Below are 21,647 nucleotides of genomic sequence, written 5' to 3'. Positions count from 1 at the left end.
GTGTCCCTCAGTCTGTGAATGACATAGGTAGACACCTGAAGACAACGGTCATTACTTTTTGTATGGATTCACCATCCTGTAACCATGCAATGACCCTGCTTCTGTCGTGGGCGCTGAACTGTATCAGCTATGGCATGGGTAAGAAATTGTGAGGCTTCAATATTGTCTGTAGCTTCTTTCACAGGAAAAGGTGCCACATGGTGCGTGGAATGTCAGTCTTCCACATGCACTGGGCTGTTGTGCTTCGGAGTTTGAATCAAACGTGGTGTTGGTGTGTTTCAGCATGCTTGTTTTTCACGGTTTTTGACAATGTTTCATTTCACCCAAACTCAGTGAATATTGAATCATTTACTTCACCACATGTTCCAACATGTCGCTGAAAGTGCCCATTAAGCAAAAAATAAATTGCATTTACCTTAGAGTACAAATGACACCTCCACATTTACGTTTATGGGTGATTATTAAATTTTAGGGCGTTCCCATACTTTTTGTTTGTAGTATACATAACAAAGCGGACATTACTTTACAGGGTTCTTCACATGTCCTGTGGGCACATGGATATTTTTACTTTTGTCAGGTTTTGATAAAAGTAGTGCTTTATAGCTTTTAGAATTACTGTGATATTGCCTTTTCTGAATTATTACATTGATAGGCTTATATTTGACAACTTCATGTCAAATTATTTCCTCCGTAAATTTGGCATTAATGATACTTAGACATAGACTGTGGTATACATAAGGTTCAAACATGTGAAATCTTGATAAAGTTATTGTTTTGACTGATTATGGTGTATGTTTTATATTAAAAAAAACATTTGGAGTGAAACGTTTATTTGCTGCAGACCCGGGTTCGATTACCCACATATGTGCACTGTGTGAAGCGCATTTCTGGCGTCCCCAGCCGTGATATTGCTGGAATATTGCTGAAAGCGGCGTAAGATCATATTCACTCAATCTAACCCGTAGATATATAGCACTTGCCCCATCACGAGTGTAGAGGTGCAGCAATGCAATGTGTCACAGAGTCCGATTCCACAGTATCTAGATCCACAAACTACAAGGTCTATCCACTCTCCTTCTTCAACTCAGCTATTGATAAGATATGTGTTTTGCTTTAAAAAGTGGTGTTAGTTACCTGGAGAACAAAGTCCAAATCCATGTATCAAAGTCCACAGACATACATTGCTTTTAGTCACGTAGTGCCTTCAGTTGTGTCCTTCCTGTCAGCTGTTTCTCTTGTCATTTTATATCATTATAAGTATATTGAAACACGGCCTTCTGTGTTTCATCGTACCTAACTCAGTACACGCTTGGTTTTCGAAATAAAAAGAGAAGGTTGTGTTTCACGCAGGTTTGAGTTTCTGAAATTATGTTTGTGGCGCACATCAATTTACGCTTCTCAACACACTGGTTAACCCCACGATTCGGACTAAACTCTATTCGCTTTGTAGAGTTGCGTCCCTTAGTTGTTCCGGGATCTGCTAGACTTGGTTTTCGGTCACAGGTTCGAACGATGATCATCCGTTGTTGTCAGCACCTTTATAAGTGCTGAAAGGCAAAGATTAGTATTACTCAGGGCTAATACGCTCTGACATATAATTACAGTGTTGTTTCCATGGGCGTTTAAGAAGGGTGCAAGCAAACAATCATCATCATCAAGCGTTGTTAACACACCTCACTCAGAGGTCAAGCTGACATGCCATGATTCAGCCAAAGTACAATTCAAAGCAGTGTTGAACCAATCCCTTGAAACCAAGTACAATGAGGCGGAGAAGAGGAAACGGAGATGGTAATCAATCGATAAATTTAAATGTCAACTCTAATACTAGTTGTAATCATGTCGATGTAACAAAATATAAAGAAAGCATTATGCAATGCTTCCGGATTTTTCGAATCGTTTGAGAGAGAGAGAGAGAGAGAGAGAGGCGGGGGGGGGGAGAAGGGAGAGACAAGAACGACAGAGAGGGAAGAGAGAGACGGGGAGGGAGAGTAAGAAGGAGAGGGAGAGAGAGGGGCGGGGAGGCGGGAGACAAGAACGACAGAGAGAAGGGGAGGGGATGGAGAGACAAGAACGACAGAGAGGGAAGAGAGAGACGGGAGGGGGGAGAGAAGAGGCAGAGAGGCGGGGGGAAGGGAGAGACAAGAACGAGAAAGGGAGGGAGACAGGGGAGAGACAAGAGGGACAGAGAGCTAGAGAGAAGGGAAGGGGGGAGAGAGAGAGAGAGTGAGAGAGAGAGGAGTAGAAGTTGAGAATAAAGAGGGAAAGATACAGAGAGGCTGGCTACAGAGTTAGAATTGTAATTTGTGGAGGTATTGAGTTGATAATCGTTGATTGCTGGTCTGTGAGAATCGGAAATTAGGTCTAGTGGTTTACATACAATACGCCATATAGTCGCGATATATTTGACTGACAATCCCCAGTCTGTACGCCAGTTCGTCAATGGTACTGTATATCCCGTGCACAAGCCCCGTCTCTCCACAATGTCACGACACGGACATGCCGGAAACATGTCGTCGGATGTTCTGAACTTGGACACTATTTCTGTACTGTTCATACACTTCACAGAAATTCCACTATCATATATAATTTTAATTTCGGGACGTATATAATTAATTCGCAAAATAAACCGAAACGGAATCAGACAAGACTCTCTTATCCGACAAAGAACTCACACTGTTGATAAATAATTAGAATTTATTACACATTGTTACCTGTAATCACCTCAATGCCATATGTTGACATATGGGCTAATTGCACGTCTGGCTCTCATTAATTACTCTCATCGTATGACCTTAGATCTTCCCCGGTTGACCAACGTCCATTCTGCCTTCCTGCACCCGCTTGCTAAATTAACCATAAATATTATTGTTAGTAATGATCCCTTTGAGCTGTGACCGCAATACCAATTACAGACAGGTGTGTTTAATTAACAATAAAAACGTGAAGTTTAATACAAATCTCTCGGGTTTTATCGTTGAGATCATTCCTTCTCCCGTTGAGGCGAGTCAGAACTAAATGTTTGTTTGTGTTTAATTGCTCGAGTTGTTTACACATTACATTCAAGAGAACGGTTATCTTTCTCTCGGTGTTTGTGTTATCCGCAAAAATCGTTGTTTGAGTGGGACGGAAATGAAAGAATGCAACAAGGAGCGACTGAAAGACCTTTATAAAGTAATGCCCATCATTTAAGCTTGGCCATACCAGCAGTGGTGGATAGGAAATGTTCTGAGATTATGACCTGTCATATTTTAGGAAATACCGTTTACGTTTAGCTACTAAACGCACGTATTTACATGCACAGCACAAAACGAAATGTGAATGCATTCGGAAATGTGGGTTAAAGGATAGCAATGTTCTTTTTAAATAGCGAGACAGATTGAGACAGTTTGTATAAAGCAGTTTAGTGAACAGAAAACACTGAAACACAACATCAAGCCAGTCTATACAAACAAAAACATCTAAATGAATATTTTAAAGCATGACGGGCCAACTCGTTACAGTATGTTTTGTGTACACATTTAATGCTGTTGCAGATAAAAATATATGTGCATCTCCCAATAAAAACTAATGCTCATTTGGGCACTGGAGGCAGCCTAATGGTTAAAGCGTCCGCTAGTCACGCTAAAGACTCGGGTTCGAATCCCCACATGGGCACAAAAGTGTGAAGCCCATTTCTGGTGTCCCCGCTGTGATATTGCAGAAATGATACTAAAAGCGGCGTAAAAGCATACGATATTCATTTGGGCAGGATCATGAAAAGTCAATACTGTGACGTACTTGAATAAGGGACCTTAACAAAATATGTTAGCAGGAGGTAGGGGTACAGACACACTGACTTGGTGTTCGAATAAAGTGAAACCTTATCAGTCCGAACACCCGTTAGAAAATATGGAATTGCGTTGCAGCGGATCCTTGTTAAGCGGAACCGTTTATCTTGGTGACCTATCATAACCCCTTCCACACTTGTAAACTTGGAAATAGGGCTATCTGGAACTCATTTGAACTTTAAAAGTCCGGGTTCTTTAGGCTTATGCGATAATGATACGACGAATATGCATAAAAGATATCAAAGCAATCGGATGCACTTCGACATTCTAAAATAAGGACTTTTTTGTGATAGAATTTGATTTTAGAAACCAGGGCCAGCAATTAAACATGAACTTCTGGGAAAATGCCACAATGCTGTTCAGGTACATAAATATGAATGAAAACAACTTAACAAATGACTAAACAACAAATATTAACGAAAGAAAGTCGTCTTTAAGAATATACGGGGCTCCAAAGGGGTTTTCTTTCATTGTACATCTTTGAAAAAAGAGAGAAAAACCTCGCATGCACTTTTATATTTGCTGTTTGATACAGTTCTGTATTGGACAACAAAAGGACTTTAGTTTTCCTCGGGGTTGATGAAAATAACACTCGGATGTGTTTACATCACTTTATAGGTTTTCACTGAATCCTTTGTTTACCGGGATGGCTCTCAGAGATGTTCAAAGAGCCTATTTATCGATGACATCAGCAATACTGACAACAAAGATATGCTGACGGTAAGCATGCAGCAGAATAATACTCCACCCAGTAAAGCGAGGCTTTGTTCAAACAAAGAAAGTAGGGTTGAATATATTTTGTCTAGAGCATAGGTACAGCGACCGTAAAATCACACAAAGAGGTTAAATTACTTAATACCCCCGAGCAATTCGTCATGCTTCACGTGCTTCCTCTTTGGTGCAGTTTCACTGTGCAGTGTCAACCTGTTTTGTTGACATTGTTTCAAGCTCCGCCCGTTTTGTAACGAATGTTACCATTGGATCAAATGTGTTATCGGCGTTTTCATTGGTTGATTGACACGTGACTCTCACATGCCTTGGGCTGACACTTTGTTGAGTGTTTATTGCAAGGTTCACAGTAAGACTATGGGATATTTAGGGACCCTGACAGAACCATGCCAGCCAGAAGACATCGCAGTTAGCGTGGAAAAGAATTAGTTCACCATGTTGTGCTTTGTCTCACAACCAAACTCCGTTGTTTTGGAAGTTGAAGTGGATCCGCGCGCTGACGGCCAAGACTGTCTCGATAAAGTAAGTTAGTTTACCGGCTACAAATGACGTATCCAATACACTGTTCAAGATTACATGTTCAACTTTTGTCGACGTTGAATAACTTGACGTCCACAGATTTCTTGTCAAATGAGCCAAAGAGAGTTTTTGTAGTTTATAGAGAATAACAATCCGTTACGCTTCAATGAGTTACGGTCCTGAAGGCGCAACCACTTGATGATATTCCCCTCGCTGGTATATTTTTACGAGTTGTGAAGAGCCCTCAATTTCATTACTATTCGACTTAGATTATTGATAGCAAAATATTTTATTCAGTAACTTTCAATAAATTTTGCCGTCATATTCTTACGCTGGCAATGTTGACAACCATCAGCTGTTTGCCATCAGCTGGTCGGCGAGCGAAAATGGCCGCCACTGCAGGGTCAAAGTCCACTCAAGATTGAACCTGGAGAAATTGCCTTGTGTGTTAAGTGGTAGTGCGCCCATCCACACGAAGTGTATGTCATCAGTATAGAAAATGTCAGTTAAAATCTATTTGAAACGATGAACGATCTTTAGTAGATGTTATTTACAAACATCTAATATAAATTATTTGGAACGTTTGTTCAACATAAATAAATTATTGTAAAAGGAAGATTTTGATTGCATTGAAAACATGCACAGAATTCATATGTTAAATGTGTCAAACTCTGTGATGTGTCCCGGATATTTACTATTAATAAAAATAATTAACAAACTATTAATAAAAATAATTAACAAACATAAAAAAGTATATTATGAATTCTGAAAACGTTTTAAACAAAGTGTCACCTAATCTGACTCTCCATGGGGGCAGACCAAGCCTTGATAATGATATGATATGACATGTGTTGGATATTTATCTTCATGTGAGATGCTCTTGATGTGAGATGAGATATCTATGGCTAGGGTTAAGTCGATTGAATAGCGTAATTTCTTTTTCTGAAATAATGTCACAAGCTGTGCCCATTATTCACTCCTGTACACACTATGGATGTACAGAATGATACTAGACCAATGTTTTATTCAGTGATTATATTATAAAAATACAACATGTTCTCTCTCATATATACTAACACGTAGTCTCTGAAAAGTATGTTTTAAATTGAAAAGGAGCCCCACTGAAACAGAACATTCAGATTGAACCTGAGGAAATCTAGACTTGCTGTAGGGCTTTATCATTACAGTAGGGAAAAGAATGTGGTTCAGGGACAGTGAGACACACTACAGAATCTCTTCTGGCTTTTGTTGTATGTCAAGTACATAGTAGTCACCGCCTGTCAAGGGTTTTAATTTCCCAAATGGTACAATGTGTGAAACCCTTATCTGGTGTCGCCAGCCATTAGGGACCTTTCATGATTTATCACCAGGGGGGCTGATGAGGATTTTCAGGTGGGGTCATTCATTTTGACCACAGTATATAGTGGGGGTCACCTGTTTTGTACATAGAGTGTGTGTGTGGGGGGGTGGGGGGGGCTACCAGATTTGTACAGAAAAGATATAAAAATCCTCATCGCCCCCCCTAGTGATAAATTATGAACAGTCCCTTATGTTACTGCAATGTTGCTAAAAGCAGTGGAAAACATTTTTCACTCACTCGAGGGTTCAAATTTTATTTATAAAACCACTTGCCATGGAAAGAAACTAACGTGTCCTGTCTAATTTTCCACTTACCTTAATTCTTATGACATGATTATGATGATGTAATTTTGAAAGAAAAAATCAACATGGTATTTGATGTTAATGTTATTAGACTGTTTATCGAGAAGTGATATAAACAGCAAAACAATGATAACGCTGCCTTATTTAGAAGTTACATTTGGAGCAGATACGAAATGAAATGAAAGTTTATTTGCAGTGTGAAACCGTAAGTGGAAATTATCTAGTAACCCATGGACATGTAAGAAACTAAGATATCATTATTTAATTGCCCGAAATGAAAACTGACTTATCCCAGGCATCGGCGATGGGATTTTTGAACCCATCTCTCACTGTAAGAAGTGTCTATGAAGATCACAGATTTGTGGAAAGCAGTAAAGGAGTTCTTGTATATGATCTTAGTGAACAAATCTTATTAGAAGTGTGCTTATTTTGTCCCATCCGGACCTCAAGCATCAGACTTTTACACTATTAAACAGCACTGAGTGCCTGAAGTGCAGAGGAAGTAAGTTATCCTATATCTAGATTAGAGGAAAGACTTGTTGACTGACCCCACAAGCGCACTGGGCAAAGTCTGACAGCTGCATTCTCAACACTATTGTCCGAGTTTGTGTTATCATATCCAAAAGTAGGTCAGGGATTTCTTTCCATGACTGCGAGTTATACAATCAACTGTAGTGTGTGCTTCATTACCGTGTATTGATATTCACCAGAGATCACGAGGCATACATCATGTGGAACAGAAAGTATCATGTTTTGAGACACCTTTACTTCTGTTTCTTCATGTGAACTGCAAATGAACGCCGAACAGTAATAGTAAACCAAGTCATTGTACAGTTATGGGTCAATTGATTTGTCTCTCAACTGGAACAAGATTGTGAGGTCACCAGCTTTACATGGGTGTAAATAGAGGTGGATAGACATGGTTATGTGGTTTTGTCTTTCAAATTCGTAGATTTTCTGCTTGTGTTTCCTGATAGCTATAGAATACTACAAGTACAATTTGGCCTTGGATAAGCACACGTAAATTCATATGACAATACTTAGAGTATACATGGCATAGTCAAACAGTGTTATATATGACTTGCTATGACTGGCTGTCAAGATCCAGGTCTGCTGGCCTTGGATAAGCTCTTAAGGCTTCACTTAATATGACTACAGGTTATTGTGACAAATTACTTTGAGACCTAAGGAATGGTATAAATTTGATGTGACCTCAACCCACCATAGACCCATGGGTAGATGCTCTTTCTAACACTGCATTCAACCTGTCATGTTGACAGGTTTTCAATTTTTTAGTTTTATGCTGCTTTTTATCAGTAATTCAGCAATAACATGGTGGGGAACATCAGAATTGGGCTTCACAACATTGCACCCATTTGGGGAAAAAAACCTATGTCTTCTGCTGGACTACCCACTCCCCTTCAATATGAATGGATTCTCAAACTCCTGAAATTTGTGAGTTGCTCAGTTTTGAGTATGGTCATGTAGAATACATCGTTTTTATATGTAATAACTGTTTTCATGAAGTATGTTAGCATAAAGCAGACGCAGACCATTGACCTGGGGTAAATGTGTCTGATATTCATATGATATGGCTGAAATAATGCTTTAAATGTTAAGTCACTCATATGATTACATATGAATCCTGCAGCATGCAACAATAGTGAGGCATGTTTTCCTCTACAGGTCAGTGAACAACTTCACATCATCGAGCAGGACTACTTCGGACTCCAGTACCGAGGCAGTAAAGGGGAGACGTTATGGCTGAATCTGAGGAATAGGATTGACGATCAGATAGGAGGAGCCCCTCCTTATCGTTTCATGTTCCGGGTGAAGTTCTTTGTAGAACCCCACTACTTACTTCAGGATGAAACAAAGTAAGTCAATACAGAGTCCTACTTTTTCTGAGGTCACATAGTTAGTAGAGAATAGTATTTGCTTCATTCTTGGTAGGGGAATAGTATTTAATGTGTGCACAGGAGTAGTCCTTTGTCTAGACAAGATGTGTAGACAAGGGAGTCATTTTTTGGTTGCCCTTAAGCTCGGAACCCTAGTGTGTGCTAGCCTAAGGTCTGTGCTTTCTAGTCATCTATATTGTCTTGAATTCAGTCTCTTTAGATATTTATATCATTTAGCTGGTACGCGGTACGATGATTGAAATACTGTATGTGCATGACTCATTCCTTCAGTGTAATACAATCAACTTCTGATTGATTGCAAACCTTAAGTACTCACTTGCTTGATAAGGGTGTGAAACATACTCTGATAAGTGACTCTTATAATATGGAAGTTGTTCACCCAAATATTGTTGCACTTCTGAAGAAACTTGGTGCTATTCTATATTTTAAGTCCTGACTCGTCTTTTGTAGGCACCACTTTTACCTGCAAGTGAAACAAGAACTGCAGTCTAAGAAATATGAAATAACAGATACACCTCAGGCTGTGAAGATGTTGGCCCTGCTATGTCAGGCAGAACACGGGGATGCAACGACCAACTCTTTCCAGCAGAATGTGTACACGCAGATGATGCAAGGTCTCTGTGAACCCACGGAGGAGATCCTAAGTATGGTGTATGAGGAACATTGTGCACTCCGGGGCATGACAGCGGGAAATGCAGAGTATCACTTACTTCAGGAGGTGTCTGAGCTGCCAACATATGGTACAGAGTTCCACGATGCTAAGAGAACGTCTGGAGAGCCTACCAAGATTGGAGTTGGACCAGAAGGATTGTCCTTGTATAATGTTGAGACCAACAAGATAGATAGGTAGGTGTCATTGTTGCATCGTTAAACTAGACGACTGTTGGGTGGAATGAAAGAGGTCAGTTGGATAGCATGTGTGATCAAAGTTTTGGCTGTTCATTTTGTGGTTCAGTGTTGGATTCTTTTCGTATAAACCTCTTCCAAGTGAAACAAATACTTTTCAACTTGGTAGTGTCTTTCACTTACAATCCGCACCCCATCCCCAGAAAACATTTTAATAAATTCTATTATGCAAAAACTACATTGAAGGAAATGATTGTTTACTAGAGGGATTCAAGCAGCCCTACTATTTTGATGATTATGGTACTGTTCCTGCCTTTTGCTGTCTTAGGACACTTTTTGTTATATTATTGTAGAAATCAACTCAGATCTGTTCATTTCAGGATTGCCTATGCCTTAATCCAAATGGCAACCCACATGGATCAGAAGGTCATCCTCCGAGTGTTCGATGAGAAGGGAGAGCCAAGTCTCCATCTTGTGTTTCGGTTCAAAACCTGCAAAGCCGCCAATGCCTTGTACCGCTGTGTGACAGAGATGCATTCCTTCTACCGCTGCGACACAGTCCGGGAAGATGTGTCCACACAGTTCTGCAGAGACCTCAAAGGAACCATCTGCTCGATATTCAATGAAAACACTTCACTGGGTAAGTACAAGATGTAGACTGAGTTTGGACAGGTCCCCCAGATTCGATTGATGGTTGCAAGAACTACGTCACTGGATGATGAGGTTTAGTATTAATCATTAAACAAACACACAGAACAGATTGAATGTTTTTGAATCTGAAAGGAGGATGCTAGATTTCTGGTACCTTGGTCCCATTTATATTTTGTTCATACTTTTCATCCACAGGAGATATTGTTTGGGTGACCCCAAGAGATACATCCCATGCAGGGGTTCAAAATTTTTTTGAAAAACCCACTTGACACAGGGCAAGTAGCTTGCCCTGACTAATTTTCCACTTGCCCTGATTTTTATGACATAATCATGGTGATGACATTATGAAAGAATAAATCAACATGGTATTTGGTGTTATTGTTTACTGGACTATTTATAAGCCATGAAAGATAGCGCTACTTTATTATCATAGCAAAATTTAATAACTACGTTTGGAGCAGATATGAAATGATATCTAGGTTTATTTGCAGTTTGAAAATTGTAAGAGGAAATTTTCTAGTAGCCCATGGACAGGCAAGATACCATTATTTGATTGCTCGAAATGAAACCTGACTTGTCCCGGGTGTCAGGCCTTGGGATTTTGGAACCCCTGACATGGGATATTAGTTATCCAACATAACATATCATAGTGCTTTGCCAGTCATTTTCACGTCACCGTGATGAGTTAATGACAGGTCAACACTCTAAGGCTTATTGTCCCTTGGAATTGTTTGATATCCAAATCCACTGCTATACTGGTTGAGATCTTTGTTGAAGACACAACTGAAAAACACCAGATTTTTAGAACACAAAGTTATGAATAATATCAAGTTTCATTGTCTTGTGCTTTTTTCAGGTAAGAAGTACATCTTTGACATTCGACGTACATGTCGAGAGGCTTATGACCATGCAAGAAGGAAACTGTGGACTGCAAGCCATGATAGTGAAAAGATGAACGGGGCTGAACCCCTTCGGCGAAGTCGTGAAAGCATTGTCTGTGATAACAATGAAAACGCCATTGTTAGAAACGAGTGCCAGGTAAGATGGAATACTAGTACCAGTTAATTACATACTTTGAAAAGAGCAGTGGTGTGGAATAGCTTCATGAATAACAAACTCTTGTTTATTGCAGAGAGTGGTCTTTTGATATAGATTTTAACATCGTTTATTGACTCACCAAATTCAAGAATTGCTGATGAAACTGTTAACAGGCATTATTAGTTTGATTACAAGATCCACATAAGTAAATTCTATAAAGATGAAATAATGATAAAAATTCACTTATTTAGCTCCTAGTGTCAATCTGAATGCTGAAATTAACTATAGAATCTTAATACCATGGATAACTGAAGCTGCCTATTAAGTGCTAAGAGGTTATAGTCACATGACTTTGTCAGACTGGGTACCCATTTTCTGCTGGGTGAATTGAGGCACTTGCCTAAGGTGAGATCACATGCGCTTTGTACTAACACCATTGCTTTGATATTCATGATATTTAGGAATATTGCATCTTGTTTCAGGAACTGCGAGCCCAGCTAGCTAGTATTCAAGATTCCCTCCGCTGTGTAGTGTGCATGGACAGACAAATCTCCACAACATTTTGTCCGTGTGGTCACGTGATCTGTTGTTCTGAGTGTACACAACACATAACAGAGTGCCCAATGTGTCGCACGTCCATAGACAAAGTGCAAAGGATTTTTATTCCAGGCCTTCACTTGGAACCTCAGTGCTCGCACCTGTAGTGACAAAGACTCCCGCCAATAGTGCCTGGACATGTGGGATGGCCTGCCAATGCAACAACCCGGTGATATTGTTCTCGGAGCTGGTTCTTCGGGTAGTGTTTTATCAAATGTTTTGTCAACATCGAGGATGTGTGAGGAGTTAATTCTTGAATAACAGTAGTGGAAATCGACCACATGTTTATGTTTCGATATTATGCACAAACTTGCCTTCCCTGCTTTGAAGCAGGATGGAAACATATCCAGTCTGTTCCTTCATACAAACAATGAACAGCTTCAGCGTGAATTGCCGTAGCTTTCATCCTTGGTACAGAATCCAGTGGACGATACTGCGCTACATGGACCGTTTTGTAAATTGTGTCTGGAATTGTACAGATCTGATTTCATTACTGCATTAACAAATCCTTGTAGATCATGGCATCATTGGTAGGCTAGGTCTTCATTTCATAAAACCATACATATCTGTGATACTAAGAAATTCCACATTAACACAAGGCCAAAAATTAACTGTGGCAGGACTGAGTAAGAGGGGCTTCATGATGGTGTGAGTAGTAATGGTCTTGAGGTCCAGCGATGGAATAAGGGTAACTCACAAATATTTGTTAGGGAATTGGTGCTCTAGAGGCCTGGCTACCATAAACATGGAATTGTCCTGTCACAAAGTGGTTAAATATTTTTCTGTTGAATGGGATGGAATTATTAAAATGTGCTTTTTCCTGAAACATCTTCATGGGGCCTTGTAGTTTGTCTGGGAGGTGTAACCATGGTAGCAGGTTTTGCGGCATACCGTTATATTCCTATTCCTAAGTCTAGTCAAACAGAATCAAATTCTTTCCTTTTGGAGCAGCATGGATCAATAACTAATCAGTACTTGTCAATGATGCTAATTTTTTTCACAGTATCGAGCTTAGTAATGAAAATATTATGAGGATTTGTTTGTCCAAAGTTAAATACCAGTGAAACCTACTGGCATTTGACCCATATAATATTTTTACTTCTGATCTGTTGTTAAATTTCGGTTTCAAAACAAAAACCTTAGACATTGTTTACTTGATAAATGTATATTGATTGACCCATGCGTTACTGCGTTTTATGGACTGTAAATATTTCCTGTTATTTTAAATATTATTAGCAACAAAAATCTTTTAACTGCAGACTGTTTTAGTATGTCCACGTGATATTTAAGCAATCAGTGTTGAGTTGTGTTAGCTCTTAACATTCCATTATACACGTTACCGTTCTTGCAGTGTATGGTTTGAAGCAAGTGTATCTCAGGAATACATTTTAACTGTACTTAACTTTTATATCTGTGAATGATAAAGATAGATTTTAACAAAGATTGAAAAGCCAGACCAATTACTTGTTTAATTACCAAGTTCTTTCCTCACATATTTTAAAACTGAAAAAAAAAACACCCAGATTTATGACTGCATTTAACAGAAGCAAACTGAGGCATATTAAATACATATTTTTATTTGGAAATGTAAAGAAACTGAATTCAATTTCCTACATGAGTATGACCCTTGAACATTTTGTAATATGTATTGAGACTTGATATGTCAAGATAGGTGTTTACAGCCTTGCTGCATGTTGTTTTACCAAATTTTGCTATGAGGGGTAGAGGTCTAAAAAACATTTATTGGTATTAGTTCATGGTAAACAAATTAAATGAGTATGAAGAACCTGTGAAACAACCATTTGAGTTGGTCTGGCTAAAGGAAGTGTTATTTTTATCATGTTGAGCTGCATACAAAGCTTTAGATTGTGATAGGGGTGTTCTATCAGCTGCATAAGAGACTGCAATTGTGATAGCAGATTTGCAGCAAGATTTTGTGATCTGTGAAATTTGAGGTATGTTCAGTTTTCAGAAAACACACGATCCTTCTATTAGAATCATAGGACTGTAGTAAATACTGAATTTTTGATGTGAGTGATAAGTGCCCTACTTCAGATTTTGTTGGGTATTTATTTCAGCAGCATTGTATTTACCCCCAAATTGTCAAAGTTATATTAGTGCTAAAATTGTTACATCATAGTTCAAGCAGTAGTTTGAAACAAGGCGTAGCCAAGATTGCCTCTTACAACTGAACCAAGATTTTTTAAGCTCTCTTAACGCTAATGTTGTTACATTAACTTACAACTACCTTAACGCTAAGAGTGCTTATAAAATCAAGGCCGTGGGCCTAGATTTTCGAAGCTGTCTTAGCAGAAGATGGTTGTAAGTTCATGTTCATGTATGGCACTTACGACTATCTAACTGGTAAAAGTCCCTCGAAAATCTAGGCCCTGGTTCTTACCAAGTCAGTAGTAAAGAGACTATAGCATAAGTTTCAACATAGGCTCAGGACCTGAGTAGTAATCTTTATTTACAGGTGTGGCCCTTTGCAAATGTTGATAGTATACTATTAAGATACACATGTAAAAGTGAATGGAAAATGGCATGTTTAATTGTGTCAGGTGAATGTGCAAATGTGTACATATGTTTGCGCACAGCTTTGACTTTCTGTAACTTATTGTCCATATTCTGTATTTATTGTAACATACTGGAATGATCAAGCAGGACATACATCAAGGAAATGATGTTTGTGTCACTGTGCCACAGTCTTTCGTATATAGATGTAACCTACATTTGCTGTCATGCCAGCCCTACATTGTGGGTGATTTCTAGAAAATCAAATGTCTTCCTAATCTTTGTACCATCAGCTTTGGAAGAAAAGCAGTGGGATAAGCTAAGGGACCGCTTCATATCTCAGATGAATAAACCAAACTGAATGAGCTTGTGTGTTTGAATCAGATGCATTAGATGAATTGCAAAGATCCATATTTTGAATGGTGTTTCCATCAGGCTTTGGTTTGGTGATGCAAAGGTTTTTTGTTCATTTGAGGGAACGAAAATGACTATTAAGTCCATATATATTAATAATAATCATAACAGTATAAAATCGGTTATGGTTAGGATTATTTAAGAATATATATGTGTATATGTTTTCCCTGACCAGTGGTTTGGGTTGTGTCAGTTAATGATCTAGTCAAGGTGCTCTGATTCGGTCTCTTCAAACTTGTGTTGATTGTGATCAAAATATATGTATCAAGAATTCATTCCAAAAGAGTAACTTGTCAACGAGCCCAGAATTTGAAGAGGGGAATCAGAGAGGAATGGGTGCAATTGGGAAGCATGCCTTGCATTTTCATAGTAACCACTGATGTGATGCTGACATTTGTGATATGGTAATAATAGCAATTATGATTTTGATTCTAACCTGAAGTACCTGTGGACATGGGTGTCTCTTTGAAGGTACATACACTGGTTTTACATTTGAATGCTGAAGAATGAACCAACTATGTTGTACTTCACTGTTTCCTCCGATTTTCCAGATGCCATTTGAATATTTTTAGACCATGATCTCAGTTGAATATTATCTATTACTAAGGATATCTATTGCTAACAACGAGCTCTTGAGACCGAATGGCATCCCCACTGAAATCTGTTAGAGGTTATATTTTGATCTTGTTCATTCAACTGTACATATATGGTTTTCAAATCAAACGGGTTACATGCACAGAGCTTTCCATTGTCAATTTCAAACATAGCCATGTTATTTTTATCATTGTGAATAAACATTCATTGCATTAATAACATCTCTTGTCTTGTGTTGTGGGCTGGTGGGTAGCTTAATGATTACAGTCTTCATGCTGAAGACCTGGGTTCATTTCCCCACATGAATACTTGTGCAGTCCATTTCTGGGGTCCCACACCTTAACATTGTTGGAATGCTGATAAAAACAGCATAAAACCATACTATGTAGGTTCTCACCCTGGTGTCAAACATTCGTAAGTCTGCTAAATGAAAGGTATTTTCAGAAGCATCTATCTGTAAAAATGATATACAAGGTTGGTTTATTGTTTAATGCCCTAGACTGCAATATTATTGCTATATGACGGAGGTCTGGAAACACAGAGTCCAGACCTGACAATACAGTGATCAACAGCATGAGCAACAATCTTTGCAACTGGAATACGATGTCATGCACGTTCACCTTTTGTTAGAGTATCTGTCGTCTACCAGACTTCGTTGTCATGAAATTCACGTGCTGCATGTACTGACGAATGTTAGATACGCCGAAACGGGTCAATTCATTCAGGAAAGCTATACCATTTGGTCAGAACGGATCTGTACCGCCTTTCATGGAATACAGCTGAGATAACTGCTTAAATGTAAAGTCTCGATCGTGAATATTCTAAGGCCTTTTCGTATTCATTGCGTACCTGAGCTCGTATATCCATTCTATGATAACAGCACATACCTATTAATAACGTTCAAGGCTGTATCTATATATAGTAGATGTCATATGTTATGTATAGGTGTTAGTAAGATACGTCATGGCCAACGATTTGAGCGTGTGTTCATGCATAGCTCCTATAGTCTGTCTTCGGTGAAACCTTACCAATAGATTTCACTTTAAACAAAAACGTAAATCACAGTGTAGGGCATCAAGTTGTATAATTTTTTAAGGGAGTTGCTCTGTTCTTTACTACAATTATCCCAGATGTGAGAACAATAGTCACCCCTCCTCCTTTAATTTGAAATGTATTCGTTGAGATAATCGAAGTAACGACCGTGAAGGGTTCTCTACTGTAGACTGGTGCGAGGAGTGTTCATGAAATGCATTTGCAGCATCAGTTTCGTTTTCGCATAGTATGTCATCGCATGTAGCGTGTGTAAGCGTACTTCTCTCATTTTTCTTCATTGTTTCCTTAGCTATAGTACTGTTGGAAATAGGGAAACAAACTTTTTTTTCATTTTTATCTCTACAACTTATGTAGTTGATAATCGAAAGTATGAAGTGTGTGTTATAATAAGTTGGGCCTAACTACGGTTCCAGTGGTAGGGAGAAGATATGACTTTATTAAGGAGAGATTAGTGCAGAAATGAACAGTACGGATTTTTTCATAGCCCAGTTAAAGCGACTTATTTGGAACAAACCTGGCTTTATGCAAATTTGTGAGTGATGATAACATTTTTAATGCCCATTTTAAATACCAATTTTTGAACTAGACTTAGTTTCATTATGAACGATGGCTATCGTTAAAGAATACTAACTTTCAAAGAAACAGCTTGGAGCAATCTTCTCATAAGCAAATACAGGACGGGTGTCTCAGACAATGGTTGGGGTCGGGCTGGGGGATAGATATATCAACTAAGATATAATAATCCTTCAGGGGAATTGAGCTGGAATGAATGAGTGAGTTTAGTTTTACGTCGCACTTAGGAATATTCCATCTATATGGCGGGAGTCTGTATATAATCGAGTCTGGACCAGACAATCCAGTGATCAATTGTATGAACATCGACCTGCGCAACTGGGCACCGATGACATGTGTCAACCAAGTCAGCGAACCTGACCCCTCAATCCCGTTAGTCGCCTCTTACGGCAAGCATAGTTGCCATTTATGGCAATATGGGTTGCTGAAGGCCTATTCTATCCCGGACCTTCACGGATCGGAATTTTTCCAAGTTTTGCCCGAGTTTACGAGTAAACTACTTCTGGATATTCAGGTACGCAGCCCACTGATTGCCAAGTTTAGCCGAAGTGGGTTATTTCGATATGTGCTCTTTGCAGTTGTGTAAATTTTAGGGATATAGAGTAACAGGCTAAAACATTTTTTTTCTATTTCCGACGGTACTTCAGTCACTAATGCTATGTTATCCAGTTTTCTGCCAAAATTATTATTTATTTTCTTATCTAATTTTCAACGTTACTACTTTTTCGTTGTTCTCACACTACAAACAGTAATATGTCTTAATTGTCTAAATTTTCCCCAGTGGCTGGGACTGTTTGTTTGTTTAGCCCTTTTATGTTGTCTATTTCTTTTTAGAATCAGGTTTCGAATATAGACATAGTTTGTCATGTATTTCTGATAGTAAGATACCCGTTACTTTATTATGATAATTATATAGTTTAGAATATAGTTTCATACCTTTAACCAGATCTGATATGGAGACAGCATGAATGCTAACAGTTTGTAACAGTTTGTTCCCCAATCCCGATTTATTTTATTGAATGAAATACGTTTAAAAACACTCGTTTAAACCGATTGAGCATGCACGCTACCACCAGCCTGCGACCACAAACCTGTTGGAGAAATAAAATAAGCTGACAAGAGTAGTGTCCCTTGTTTGAACTACTTCCGGTAATGGTGACGAGCACATGCGGGATTCAACGGTAGATTCGATAAATGTGTGAACGTTGATTCCAAGAAAATGGCTTCCGCTAGAGCAATTGTCATAGGACAGGTGATCAAAAGAGGCATTGGACGACCCGACACAGTCAAAGTGCGATGTTTGAAAATGTCACTTGACCGTTATCTTCTCAAGGTGACTAGACATCTTGCTAACGATAAATAATCGTTACTAACACTGCAAAATCACGAAACATTCAAGTAGACTGGAGCGAGTGTCTAGAATAAAAAGCCAAAGGTCGTACATCAAAACATTTTCGAGATCCTTTAAAATTCGGAGTGCGGTAAGAATCACCCATCCCTTCCTGTATGAGTACTTTTTTTGTCCTGAGCGGGGATATGTAAACCATTGTGACGTCTTTCAATTCTGAGACCATATCAGTTAATATTTGGTTTCCGTTCAAAGTTAGGGCTATCAGATGTGCTCATGGTCTCTTAAGTGGTGATCTACCTTAAGTTCACTGTATTTATATTTTGTCATTAAGAGACAGTGACATTTATGGCTACTTGCTTGTTCTAATATCTAATGCTATGTTATCCAGTTATTTTACTGTAGTATGTGAAGTCTGGACAAGACCATCCAGTGATTAACAGCATGTTGAGATACAATGACACGCTTTGAACAACCAATGAACCAAGCATTAAGTCTAACATTATAAGCATACAGTTTTGAAATTTGGATGGTGCGGCTGAAATCTTGTCATAGGCTACACCCGCCTGGTGCAAGCAAGATAGCAATATTTGAATCCAGCCCTGTATACTCTTTCGTTTTGTCGATAACAACATATAACATGTGACCTGTACCCTGAAAATATGTGCAAATAAAAAAAAAAAAAAAAGTTTGTGAGTTAAATATTAACATAAGGTTTGCTGTATATGGCAAGAAAAAGGACCTATGAAATATCCTTGAGGTGCACCTACTAAAGAAGATTGCAACTAGGGATTAATTTGTGCAGTCTAGGGAAAACAGTAATTATTCATAACACTGTATATCTAAATTAATGTTTCAGTAAATGCAAATCACTTTTATGGATGACATTGTATGTATTCTGTTATATTGTGACCTTTTGGTATTGCATCTATTTCAAAATGTTGCATTATGCAAAATGAAGAAGTTCTCATTCGTTATGTAACCGGAGAAGGTCCGGGATAGAATAGGTCTTCAGCAACCCATGCATCCAAAAGGCGACTACGCTTGTGGTAAGAGGCGACTAATGGGATTGGGTGGTCAGGCTTGCTGACTTGGTTGACACATGTCATTAGTGCCCATTTGTGCAGATTGATGGTCATGCTGTTGGTCACTGGATTGTCTGGTCCAGACTCGATTATTTACAGACCGCTGCCATATAGCTGGAATAATGCTGACTGGGGCGTAAAAATAAAATCCCTCACTCACTCTTGCATTATGTACCTTGCCATTTTTGTTTCTTGCCAGCTTCTAAAATGCAGGGGCAGTGGGTTATTAGACTCATGGCTAAAGCTTTCTCTTGACATCGTGAAGACTGGGATTTATGTCCCGACATGGGTACAATGTATGAAGCCCATTTCAGGTGTGAGGGATGGTAGACTTGCCTAGTGGTTAAGGCGTTCGCTCGTCACACTGATGTCATGGCTTCGATTCCCCACATGGGTACAATGTGAAGCCCATTTCTGGCGTCCCCCACTTTGATATTGCCAGGATGTTATGAAAAGCGATGGAAAACCATATTCACTCTAACCTGCTCATTGACCATATCGGTGGTATAGTTGTTAGAGCATCAACCTGGAGGGCAGATCACATGTTTGATCACTGAACATGTCGTACCAAAACACCCCTGCTGCTTGGCAATAATGGTTAAAACAAGGACTGGTCGTCGTGGAGTCAGTATAATGTGTCTGAATGGGGTGTTCGTGCTTAACTGCAGCATGGTATCTCAGTGAGCTGACAGTGTAAAACCAGCCTAAGTCAGGGCTTGTACAAGCACCCACACATACAGATGCATGCATATCATTATATCAGTGAAACATTCCTAGTGCTATGTTAAACCGTAACTCACCTTACCTCACCTTAATTGCTAATCAAACACATCATCAGTGTTACATTGCCACATGTTTTTGTTTCAGTACTTTAACAAGAGGACGCACCATTGGGCTATTGAGACGTCAGTGACCACAGATGTTGGTGATATTGTGATGTTACAGAGACTCCCGGAGAGGATGACAACTAAAGTGGGTCATGAAGTGAAGGAGATTGTTTACAAACTGGGATCTGTGGTAGATCCCATTACTGGGAGCAGGTGCCGAGGACAGCAGTTCATTGATGAAGCAGAACGAGAACTGCAGAAACTGAAAATCGAAGGGGAACGCTCATGATGAGCTTTTACTGATTAGTGTTTTCATATTTGTGAGTGTGTTTGACTTTCATGACCTATAACAGTGAAGATGTGAGTGTACAGGTATGTCAGGAATGTACATGTGATGATAGTTTATCTGGATGAGTTGATGTATTTCATGTCATCTGCCTCAAAAGTCAATGTGTATAATTATAAATGTTGAAAAAAGTGATAAAGTTTTCACTAGAGCAGTTTTTTTTGTTCTGTTTGTTTGTTTCGTGTTTAGTGCAGCATTCATCAGTATTCTAGCTACATGGCAGCAGTCTGCATATAATCGAGAATAGACCAGACAATCCAATGATCAACATCATGAGCACCTGGGATACAATGATGTGACAACCACATCAACGAGCCAGACAACCAGACCCTGTTAGGTTCCTCTAGCGACAAGCATGGGTTGCTGAAAACAAGTTCTAACTTGAATTTTCACATAACTCTGAAATACCTTAAAAGTCTTGATCCTGTTTTCACAAAAAAAACTGTCCCACATATGACCCCTCATTCTTTTAGAAAGTATTGCTTCATTTATCTGCCAGTTTTGGATGATTTAGTTATTATGTGCCTTCTGGGATTGGAATATTTCACTATGAGTGAAAGTATTGATGGAAAGATATTAAGGCGGCATAACGAGATAATGTGTATCCAAAAACAGTATGTATATTTTTATAAGCTGAATCATTTGTTTACAAAAATCTCATAAGCCTAAGGTGGAATATTGTAGCCTTGAACGTAAAGGTTAGCAGTGTGGAAAATAGTTTCCAAACTTCCCGGTCAGGCTAGCTATGCCTGAAACTTCCCAGTCCTCAAAATAAATTCACTAGCACAAACTTTGAATATAGAATATATGCGTAAGATTACAAAAAAATGAAATACAATAAGTTATCAAGTCATAATCTTGCATGATTTGAGAGTATTATCAAAAACCTATCAGGTCAGAGAGATTTATATATTTAAAAAATGACCCCAAGAGTTACTGTGGAGCTTTGACGGACAGACTGTATTTTCACTTGCCATAATCTACCAGGCCACTTGCTATTTTGCGCACTGAGGGCTAGTGTACAGTGAATGTTCTCAATGGCTAACATTAAAAGGGAAATACAAGACAATAGGTGCAAGCTGCTTGTTGAACGGTTTCTGTTATC

At 38.9% G+C, this 21,647-nt stretch overlaps 2 protein-coding genes across 2 annotated transcripts; both read left to right on the top strand.

Annotated features, from left to right (window-relative positions):
- Positions 1 to 4,816: 4,816 nt before the first annotated feature.
- LOC137257707 (E3 ubiquitin-protein ligase MYLIP-like) lies at positions 4,817 to 15,529 on the top strand. Its single transcript, XM_067795099.1, has 6 exons — positions 4,817 to 5,078; positions 8,424 to 8,614; positions 9,107 to 9,502; positions 9,883 to 10,142; positions 11,010 to 11,191; positions 11,674 to 15,529. The coding sequence occupies exons 1-6, from the start codon at positions 4,992 to 4,994 to the stop codon at positions 11,893 to 11,895; spliced, it is 1,338 nt and encodes a 445-aa protein (XP_067651200.1). The 5' UTR covers positions 4,817 to 4,991; the 3' UTR covers positions 11,896 to 15,529.
- A 2,566-nt stretch (positions 15,530 to 18,095) lies between these two features.
- On the top strand, positions 18,096 to 20,693 carry LOC137258104 (small ribosomal subunit protein uS17m-like). The gene is made up of 2 exons (XM_067795666.1): positions 18,096 to 18,269; positions 20,237 to 20,693. The coding sequence occupies exons 1-2, from the start codon at positions 18,156 to 18,158 to the stop codon at positions 20,483 to 20,485; spliced, it is 363 nt and encodes a 120-aa protein (XP_067651767.1). The 5' UTR covers positions 18,096 to 18,155; the 3' UTR covers positions 20,486 to 20,693.
- The last annotated feature ends 954 nt before the right edge of the window (positions 20,694 to 21,647 follow it).

This window comes from Haliotis asinina, chromosome 12, assembly GCF_037392515.1.
Source record: "Haliotis asinina isolate JCU_RB_2024 chromosome 12, JCU_Hal_asi_v2, whole genome shotgun sequence".
NCBI lineage: Eukaryota > Metazoa > Mollusca > Gastropoda > Lepetellida > Haliotidae > Haliotis > Haliotis asinina.
The sequence above is the reverse complement of the archived record's forward strand: the minus strand, read 5'-3'. Positions and strand labels throughout refer to the sequence as shown.

What these genes read in the sequence shown, in the direction of transcription:
- LOC137257707 (XM_067795099.1), top strand. Translation starts at nt 4,992, where the DNA reads ATGTTGTGCTTTGTCTCACAACCAAACTCCGTTGTTTTGGAAGTTGAA. An exon ending in GCCAAGACTGTCTCGATAAA is followed by an intron (nt 5,079 to 8,423) that starts GTAAGTTAGTTT and finishes TTTCCTCTACAG; the next exon opens with GTCAGTGAACAACTTCACAT. An exon ending in TTGTTAGAAACGAGTGCCAG is followed by an intron (nt 11,192 to 11,673) that starts GTAAGATGGAAT and finishes ATCTTGTTTCAG; the next exon opens with GAACTGCGAGCCCAGCTAGC.
- LOC137258104 (XM_067795666.1), top strand. Translation starts at nt 18,156, where the DNA reads ATGGCTTCCGCTAGAGCAATTGTCATAGGACAGGTGATCAAAAGAGGC. An exon ending in TTGACCGTTATCTTCTCAAG is followed by an intron (nt 18,270 to 20,236) that starts GTGACTAGACAT and finishes TTTTTGTTTCAG; the next exon opens with TACTTTAACAAGAGGACGCA.